The sequence below is a fragment of the Echinops telfairi genome, unplaced genomic scaffold (genome assembly GCF_000313985.2).
Source record: "Echinops telfairi isolate 266 unplaced genomic scaffold, ASM31398v2 ScPeMD7_5;HRSCAF=22, whole genome shotgun sequence".
Classification (NCBI taxonomy): domain Eukaryota; kingdom Metazoa; phylum Chordata; class Mammalia; order Afrosoricida; family Tenrecidae; genus Echinops; species Echinops telfairi.
The window spans coordinates 25,352,930-25,363,000 of record NW_022103901.1 but is presented as its reverse complement, the minus strand read 5'-3'; the positions used below and the strand labels follow the sequence as shown (position 1 = coordinate 25,363,000).

The 10,071-nt window shown below is 44.1% G+C and overlaps 1 protein-coding gene across 3 annotated transcripts in view; it reads left to right on the top strand.

Annotated features, from left to right (window-relative positions):
* Nucleotides 1-1,485: 1,485 nt before the first annotated feature.
* Nucleotides 1,486-10,071, top strand: part of CCP110 (centriolar coiled-coil protein 110) — a 32,972-nt gene continuing 24,386 nt past the window's right edge. For 2 of the 3 annotated variants that reach the window (XM_004705745.3, XM_004705744.2), the window contains exons 1-2: nt 1,486-1,616; nt 9,234-9,389. In XM_004705745.3, the coding sequence (XP_004705802.1) occupies nt 9,249-9,389 (141 nt within the window). In that variant the 5' untranslated portion in view covers nt 1,486-1,616; nt 9,234-9,248. The remainder of the gene's footprint in view (nt 1,617-9,233; nt 9,390-10,071) is intronic. The other variant, XM_045285882.1, reaches the window with a different exon arrangement.

Sequence of the window (10,071 nt, the reverse complement as noted above, 5' to 3'; positions counted from 1 at the left end):
AGCTAGACCGGAGCATGAACATTGGTGTAGATGAGAACCCTCCGCACACAGAATCCAGGACCAATAAACACCTCGGGAACAGTAATGGGAGTAGCAATATCATGAGACTAAGGAGAAGGTAGGGGGAGAAATGGGGTACTGATCAAAATCATCAACATCTAACACCGCCCCATAAGGGGATGGACAGAAGCGTGGGTGAAGAGAGACAGTGGACTCTAAGATATGAAAATAATTTATCATTTATCAATGGTTCATGAGGGTGGGAGGGAGGGGCAGGGAGGGATAAAAGGTGAGCTGATCCAGGAGTGCAAGTAGAAAGAAAATGTTTTGAAAATGATGATGGCAACATATGCACAAATGTGCTAGATACAATTGACGAATGGATTGTTATAAGAGCTGTAAGAGCCCCCAATAAAATTATGAAAAAGAAAAGAATGTCAATTAATTTTCATTAGCCTTTACTCATCACTGAAATGTTCTAACCAATGATACCAGTCACAGGCCAGAGTCATGTTTATCCGGTGACCTCTTTCAGGTATTTGATCTTTCATAGGTGAACATGAATATTAAATGTTAATTCTTTTTATAAAAAAAGATCCAGGGCTTTTACTGTCCTTTAGAATGTTTTACTTTTCTTCTTGAACATCATTTCCCCACTGATTTGTAAAGGGCAAGAAGAAATAATTTTGGCTTAAGGAGCCCTGATAGTGTAGTGGTTATGCGTTGGGTTGCTAACTCCAAGGTCAGCAGTTCAAAACCAGCAGATGCTCCTGGGGAGAGAGACAGGGCTTTCCCTTAAGGAGTTACAGTCTCTGAAACTCAGAGAGGCAGGTCTACCTTACCCTATACTGTGGCTATGAGCCGGCAGACTCTATGGAAGAGGGAATTTTGGTTCCTTTCAATGTTATAGGAGCCCTGGTGGCATAAGCTTTTAAGAGTTGTGCTACTAACCTCAAGGTCAGCAGTTTCAACCTACCAGCCGCTCTGCTTAAGAAAGAGGAAGCTTTTTGCTCTGGGAAAGATGTGCGCCTGGGAAACCCACGGGGATGCTTCTAGTCTGTGAAATTTACTCAATGGTAGTGAGGTGTGTGTGTGTGTGTGTGTGTGTGTGAATGTTGTGTGCCTTCGAACAATGAAAAAGAGTTTATCTCTATACAGGTAAATAAAACATGGTAATTTCTAGGAATTTCTCGGAGTGGGGTGGCTTCAGACTCCTGGAGATGTTTACTACAATTTGTCATTGTGGAGCCCTTAAGACTACATCTCCCAGCGTGCATCGCGTTTGCCAGGAAGTCTACGTTCTCTATCATTGGGCGAGGCCTCGTAACCCGGAGCGCAATGCACCCCGGGATTATAGTTTTTCGGTAGATTCGTCCCGTACAACGGTTGGGTAAGCCAACGCCGGAAGTGCCCGCCCTAAGAAGGTGGAGCCCGAACGGTGGCGGCGGCGGTTGCCAGGAGCCCGCGTTGCCGCCAGAGACCCGTAATATGGCGGGGAGGAGGAGGAGAAGGCGGCGGTGGACCGAACTGTGCTCTGTCAGTACCACTTGAGCCTTGCGGACGAGGCCCGAAGTGAGGGGAGGAAAACCGACGGGAGTGTGAGGAAGCACACCAAGGTGTGTGTGTGTGTGTGACCCTCAGCGGGGCGGGGCGGAGGGGCGACCCGCGAGGCGGAACTGGCACCCTCGGGGGCTGAGGGCAGGTGCGGGGCTCCCGGGCCGCGAGCCCAGCCGGGGGGTCCGGCCGTGCAGGCTGCAGCTCGGGAGCAGGACCGGCGGCCCCGGGCGCGCAGGTGATGCTCGGGTGCTGCCACCGCCTGGTGGGCCTTTGGGAGCTCAGCGGAGGAGCTGGGCGAGATGGGTGGGTGTGGAGGGGGCTGGGCTGCGGGCAGAAGCCCCGGGTAGATCCACGCCACCCTCCGCAGCCCGGCGCCCGAGAGCCACCTCCTGTCAACGAGACTGCGGGGGCCGAGTCTTTTCCGTGGGCGCTGGGGGAGGAGGGCCCCCAGGGGGTGCTGGCCATTTTTGAACGCGGTCATCACCGCCCAAGGCCCGAGGAGCGAGTGCTATTGACTATGCCTTTGCGACTCTCGGGCCCGGAGCAGGAGGGTAATAAAACAGCTAAATTTCAAGATTGACCTGATCCTGCGAGGGGGTTCCCGCCCGTTGGTTTTCTGATCTGGTTGTTGTAGGTCCACACACCCCATTCAGGCATGAGGACTGGCTCCTGGACCTGGATTTGATGGTCTGGAAACAGAAACGAGAAAGCTGTTGTCGCCCTCTGCACGGTTTTTAAGTGACATTTGAATCTGCCCAGGAACCAAAAACAGCCCCCCTGCCCCCATTTCTTAAAGCTTTCTGATACCCTGCACTGTGCGAATTGCCCTACATTGACGGGTCTCGTTGAATTTTCACAAAGTTCCATTTGAGAGAGACTCCGATGATCCTATTTACAAATGAGGAAACTGAGGGGCCTGGGGATGGTAAGTGACTTGTAGAGAGTAGGTACCTGAACGAGAAACCTCCTCCTATTGTCACCTGGATGTGCGACACCCGATACCTTCTCAGTTCCTCTTGGGAACGGGTGGGTGGGGATAAACCCCGACTTGGACCCTATTGGATGGGTCTCCCAAGGGAGAACTGGGGCGAGGCGCCTTATCCCATATGAGGTTACTAATCCGTGATCACAAGTGTTTGCCATCGACAAACGCTCAGGAAATCTAGTTTGTACCCACTTTAGCGAGACAGGGGTTTTATTAGTCGATTGTGCTAAATTGGATGCCCAAGCCTCACAGGACAAAATGGGCTACGGGGCCCAACCACAGTTCAGGAGCATTATATATTCCCTAGTTCGTGAGCCCCTCCCCTGGTACCTCACTGGCTGAGTACTATGGGGTTAACAATCGTTACTGGCTGTTGCCGACTTCCTTAATTTAAAGTTTCTACCTCTGGGGAGCCCTGGTGGTGTAATGGTTGGATTGGGTTGGGATCAGCATGGTGGGCAGTTTGAAACCACAGGGGCTTTTGTGTGCCCATAAGCAATTGCAGTCTCCGAAAGGACGGGGTCGCTGTGAGTCAGTATTGACGCTGGCAGTGAGTGAGTGAGATCTCTGGGGAATCTTCCCCTGCCTTGATTAATCCAATTCACTTGATATCATTCCCCACATCAGCTATTAGCTTGTGCTCTGGCTCCTTAGTAAGTTGGCTTTTTATTCCCTTCATTGCTGAAGGTGAAGCAGTTTGGGATTTATTTCTCCTAACAAGACAGTCAAAGGACTCATGGATGGGTAGGCAACCAGCTAGGATGTGAAAAACAAGGCCGCCTGTGCTTGTTCCTTCTGCCATTCTCCACTCCTATTCGAGACACTTCCGGTGTAGTACTGATGAGGAGCGGAGGGTGGAGTCCCGAGTCTATGGGGTTTGCCAAGAAGCTCTCCTGGAGAAGGGTCAGTAGCCCTTGTGTGGTATAAAGAGAGAAGACAAGGCCTGTCTGAACTTGTTGCAGCTGACAAATTATTCACTGAAATGGACCAGTAATGCCTGATGCTAAAGTATAGGCCAGTAGATTGTGGTTGGGTGGCCTTGGAGTCAAACACGCTCTTAAAATAAAACTTGGCTGACAGTGGTAATTGTGGTGTGAGAAACATTGTGCCCTCCTGCTTAATCATATGGGGAAGGCCTGCTCGCTTTTTAAATGGTTACCTTTTAGTTTAGAGGTAGCATGAAATAGGGTCAAACATGCAACTGTTGTTAGGTACCATCCAGTCAGCTCCGACTCATAGCGAACCCATGCATCACAGAAGGAAGCCCTACCCAGTCTTGCACCGTGCACACAATCACACAATCGCTCTTCTATTTCAGTGTTGCAGCCAGTGTCAGTCCATCCATCCTGTTTTGTGTTACCCCTCTACTTTATCAAGCATGATGTCCTTCTCCAGGGACTGATCTCTCCTGATAACATGTCCAAAGTACCCTGAGATAAAGCCTCACCATCCTCATTTCTAAGGAGCATTTTGGTTATGCCTCTTCCAAGACAGATTTATACTTTCAATTTTAGTATATGTGCTGCCGAAGCGAGCACCAGATTTATACTTTCAATATTCTTCTCCAGCACCATAATTCAAATGCATCGATTCTTTTTTAGTCTTATTCACTGTCCAACTTCCACATGCATATTAGGCAATTGAAAATACCATGACTTGGGGCAGACACACCTTAGTCCTCAAAGTAACATCCTTGCTTTTCAGAATTTTAAAGAGGCCTTGTGCAGCAGATTTACCTACTGCAGTTTGATCTCTTGACTGCTGCTTCCATGAGCATTGACAATGCATCCAAGCAACATGAAAACCTTGACAACTTCAATCTTTTCTCCATTTATCATGATGTTACCTGTTGGTGCAGTTGTGAGCATTTTGTTTTCTTTTACTGAGTTGTAGTCCATACTGAAGGCTTGCAGTTCTTGATTGCCTTCAGGAAGGGCTTCAAGCCCTCATTTTCAGCAAGCAAGGTTGTGTCATCTGCATGTTGCGGGTTGTTAATAGAATAGCCTTCCTTCAAACCTGATGCTGGCTTTTTCATATAGTCCTGCTTCTCTGATTATTTGCTCAGCATACAGATTGAGCAACCCTGAGGCACACCCTTTTCCCCTTTAAACCAGGCAGTAGTCCCTTGTTCTTTCTGCAGTTATGCAGATAGAGCAAGGGATCCACATACAGGTTCCCTGTGAGCACAATGAATTCCCATTCCATGGTAATACTGTCTTGAAATTCCCTTCCTCTTCCCTCTTCACTGTTGCTTTTATTTTTTCGTTCCTGTCTCTTGACTCACCTTATTATGTGAGCCAATTTTCCCACTTTATTTACTCCATCTTCTATTTAGTCAGAGTCAGTGGTGAACAAGACTGAGGGTGCACCTCTGCTTGTGGAGCTAATATTTGGGTGGAGGAAGTGAGACAAAAACCCCAGGAAAAAATCAGGATAATTTCAGATGGTGGTGTGTGCTGTGGAACCTGAGAAAGAGCAGGGCTATGTGACAGTGACTGAGGGACTCACTCAGAAAGGGATGGCCTCTCTGAGGAGGTGAGAGCCGCATGGGGGCTGAAGCCACCAGTCACGCTCTAGGGTCATTGGGTAGTTTCTATAATCTCTAAATTTGTACCTTTATTTGACTGTTTAATAGATGGCTGTATGCTGTTAATTATGCTATGATAATAGTATGTTACTATGTCAACACACGTGTAATATATTATTATCGCTTAAGGGACATGGATCTAACTTTCTAAAGCAATGAAGTATATTTATATGATGCTGTTAAGTGAGAATAAACCATTACTATGAAGTATTTAATTTCTTTTAATTTCCTCATTCTTTAAAATAGAATTACATGCTTTGCTTGAGTTTATAAAAGATTATATTAATTATATGGAGAATCTGTTTAAGTTCCCTAGTGGCTCAGTGTTTATGCACTTGGCTGTTAACCTCGAGACTGGTGGTTCAAACCCACCAGCTGGCCTGTGGGAGAAAGATGCTTCTTTGAAGATTTGCTGTCTTGGAAACCCTGTGGAGCCATTCTATTCTGTCCTATAGGGTCACTATGAGTTAGAATCAATTTAACTACATTGACTGTGTTAAAAATATTTTAGCAAAAATGGGATCATTTGAATTACTGTCACATCTTTGTAGGTGGTGCATAATTTTGGTTGTTAAGGTATCTTAACATGGGTTTTAATCTAGACAAATACAATAAGATAACTTGTTTTGGTTTTCACCTTTTTAAAAAATAGTTTTATTGGCACATAATCCACATATCATATAATACTTTTTGTTTTTTGAGCATAAAGTTGCAAAATAATCTCATTCATACTCTAGGGAACCATTCATTTTAAATTTAAATGCTATTTTGCATAAAATGAACATATAAATAATTGCAATAGATGGGATGATAGGAAGACGTTTTGGTGTCCATGGGACTACTAGAGGGTGAAAGTTTGCAATGCATCTTATTTTTTTAGAATTTTATCATATTTCTGAATATGCTTTTTCTTCATTTCTAATTGAGCTGTAATTTATCCCTGCCACTATAGTGTAACTCAAAGTGCCTTGAAGCCTAAGACAAAATCAGATTTTAATTGTTATACATTCCATATCATGAAGTATACATTCCATATCATGCCTTCTCTCTTTCTTTTGTTAGCTTGCTGTTTTTAAAGAATACTATTGTATTATGTTTTCTGGTTTACATACCTTTGCTAGCTATGATTTAGATATTTTCTTATTTGAAAGAAACAGTACCACACATGTAATGCTATGCAAATAGGCAATAAGTATTTAATGCTTGCTAGACATGAGTTTGGTTTTGGTTTGAGACAAATGATTATGGTGGCTGATCCTTCCGGGTTCCCTGTATTTTCAGTACCAACGTCATTGCTTCCTAGGTATTGTGAAATTTGTGGGCTTTTTGTTTCTGATGGTTTGCCCGTGTTCTTACTTGTCAACAACGTACATCTACTCATCACTTGTCATTTTGCACTTATTTCTATAGTAAAAACTCTCTCACTGTTTTGTGTTCAATGACCTATGTATGGCAGTAACAAACATTGAGTGGTTAAGGTGATGTGTCAGTCTGCCTGGATCATGATCCTCAGTTGTGATTATGTAACGGTCAGTAATGAAGGAATACAGCAGTTAAGTAATGAGGTAATCCGCTTCCATTTTTGTGATCTAATGTGATCATTCTCCATTTTAACAATGCTAATTTGTGTATAACCACGTGCCTTTGAAACCTAACCATGTCAATGAATGAGAAGTGGGTATAATTTAAAAGTTGTTTCAGTTAGGAATAAAAAAGTGAAGGTGAGCCACACACGAGTGAAGTCTGGTGAATCCCCTCTGAGCACAGAGGTGAAGAGCTTGGCTGTCAGACAGAGTGCATTGGAGAGTGGATTACGGCAGATGCAGTTAGGTTAAAATTTAACATTTTATCATTTCATCTCCCTTTTGACCTATTTTGAAGTTCTAATTTTTAATATTTTCTGCTTGATTGAAGTTTTTCTCTATTTTAGCTTGTTAGTGTTGTTAGCTTTCTTGTTTCTTTGTTTTTGTATGTTTTTCACTATGTGAAATCCAGGATGGGCGACTCTTTAGACAGTAACTAGACTGATGGTTTCCTAAGGGTGTGGCAAGGGAGGCTGGGGTGTGGGGGTGGGGGTATGGGGTGCTAATAAAAGGGGGTACAAGAAAGAAGAAAATGTTCTAAAATTGAGTGTGGTAATGATTATACAATTCTTCTTGATTTGTTTGATCTATTGAACTGTATGATATGTAGATTATGTGCAAGTAAAACTGTTTAGAAACAAAAGGCGAGAGCCTTGGGAGCAAGAGCAGGAGAGCCCCCACTTTATTGCTAACCAAGGGTTATCTCTCCTTAGGGGGACATGATTACAGGTAACCACACGTCACAGGAAGGGGCAGTACAATAAGCATACACATTGTAGGAAGGGGATGTATGATAGGCATAAGCGTAACAGGAAGGGGATGAGATAGGGGTGTGCCCATAGGAATGGGAAGGTCTGCTTGCTCTAGATGGCTACTCCTGATGACCTCCAAGTATATAGTCATTCGCAAGCAGCTAAGTTTGGCATATATTTGGGGGAAACAACTTGGGAGAAATCCTTTTATTTCCCACAGGCTTTGTTTACCTTCAAGCCTTTAAGACCCCAGACACTATAGCATTTGATAGTCGAGCACCATCACCTTTCTTTGCCACATTTGCTTATGCACCCGTTTGTCTTTAGCGATTGTATCATGGAGGTGAGCACACAGTGATATGATTTTTTGTTCTTTGATGCCTGATAACTGATCCTTTTGGCACCTCGTGATCACACAGGCTGGTGTGCTTCTTCCATGTGGGCTTTGTTGCTTCTGATGGCTGCTTGTTTACTTTCAATCCTTTAAGACCCCAGACACTATATCTTTTGATAGTCGGGCACCATCAGCTTTCTTCACCACTTTTGCTTATTTACCTGCTTTGTCTTCAGCCATTGTGTTGGGAAGGTGAGCATCATAGAATGCTAATTTAATAGAAGAAAGTATTTAATAGAAGAAAGTATTCTTTAATAGAAGAAAGTATTCTTGAGGGAGTGGAGGCCCAATGTCCTTCTGCTACCTTAATACTAAACCTATAAATCTATGCACATATATAAATATATTTTCATATGTACATGCCTTTATCTAGACCTCTATAAATGCCCTTTGCCTCCCAGATCTTTCCTCTATTTCCCTTGACTTTCCTCCTGTCCTACTATCATGCTCAGTCCCTACCAGGGTTTCAGCAGTTCCTCTGTGTTACATTACCCTTGATCATGCCCTACCAGGCCTCCCACACCCACCTCCCCACCAATTTGGATCATTTGTTGTTCCCTTGTCCCTGGGTTTGTTAACACCACTTCCTTTCCCTCTACCTCCCCATCTCCAATGTCTCCACGGAACAGTCGGTCCCGTTGTTTTCTCCTCCAGATTTAGACAGACCTGCAGAGATAATAATATGCACTAAAACAAGACAGAGCAAAACCAAGCAACAATATACAACAAAACAACAACAACAACAAACCAATGACAGAAAAAGCAAAACAAAACACAACAAGAAAGAAAAGCTTGTAGTTCAAGGATTGTTTGTTGACCTTTAGGAGTGTTTTCCAGTCCAGTCTGTTGGGGCACCATGCCCTGGCCCCAAAGTCCACCTTTAACATTCCCTAGGGACCTCGTTGCTCCATTTTCTTGTTCTGTTGCACGCCCTTAGTGTTTTGCCTCGGTGTGGCAGGATCAGATCGGGTGCATTTCCCACACTGTCTCTGGTGTTGTCCCCTGTAGGGCCATGGGTCAGTGAGGGGCGTCATGTCTCATAGTGGGGCTGGCAATGTGGTCCTCTTTGTGGACTGGCTGTTCTAATTGGGATCGTCGTCCTCAAGGCGTGGTAGAAGGTTTTATTTTACTGTTATGTTCCTAATACTTTTCTAAGCTAATAATCTTCAAAATCAGATTTAAATCACAGTGCTCAGAACTAGCTTAACAGATTACCTGGGTCTTTAGGTACTTTCTTATTCCCAAGAATTAGCTCCTAATCAGTGAAACAATTTAAAGAATTGAGAATTTGAGGACTATTTCAGTGCTTTATAAGATGGCCAAATAATTAAGATCTGTTTTGCTCAGCACATTAAAAAAAAATTCCCTCTTGTAGTGTGATTGTGGGAAAATGGAGGAATATGAGAAGTTCTGCGAGAAAAGTCTCGCCACAATCCAGGAAGCGTCACTATCCAGGGAGAACTTTTTACCTGCACAATCTGAAAGCATCTCGCTAATTCGCTTTCACGGAGTGGCTGTCCTTTCTCCACTGGTGAGTAAAGCGTTTGCTTTTCTGATAATTGATGTGGAACACATTATTTGAAGTGTCGATTGAAGCCCCACTTTTTCTTTCCCTCCGAGGCCTTTGAGGAGTCTTGGATGCATAGTGGATTATGCGTTGGTCTACTACCCCAGCCGCTCCGAAGGAGGAAGACAGGCTTTGTACTCCCATAAAGAGTTACTGTCTCAGCAGCCCCAGGGGCAGTTCTACCCTGTCCTGTAGGATCTGCATGAGTCAGAATTGACTTGATGACAGCGAGATGGGTTTTGGAAGTAGCCTTTGTTTTTCATGTGTACCACGTGTGTTTTAGTTTAAAGGCTATAGCATGACAGTGAAAGTTTGACCAGAGTTCTGGAGGCATGCTGAGGCTCAAACCGCAGTCTCCCTCCCAGCCTCATTCTCCCCGTCTGTCACTGTGGCACCACCTGGACGGAATTCTCAGAATGGGAACTGCTTAGTAGAGTGACTGACCCACATTAAACATACCAGCGATGCTGGAAACATCTGGTAAAGGCTTTTTGGTCTAGGCCAGTTAGGATTGTCTTCTTAATCAGAGCAAGTTGTAAAATTTAGCAACTGTTAATTTAGATATGAGTAAAATCTCTTAAAATAAAGTTTTTTTAATAAACTAGAAAAAGATAGCAGTAAACATAAACGAAGAGCTAATTTTCTT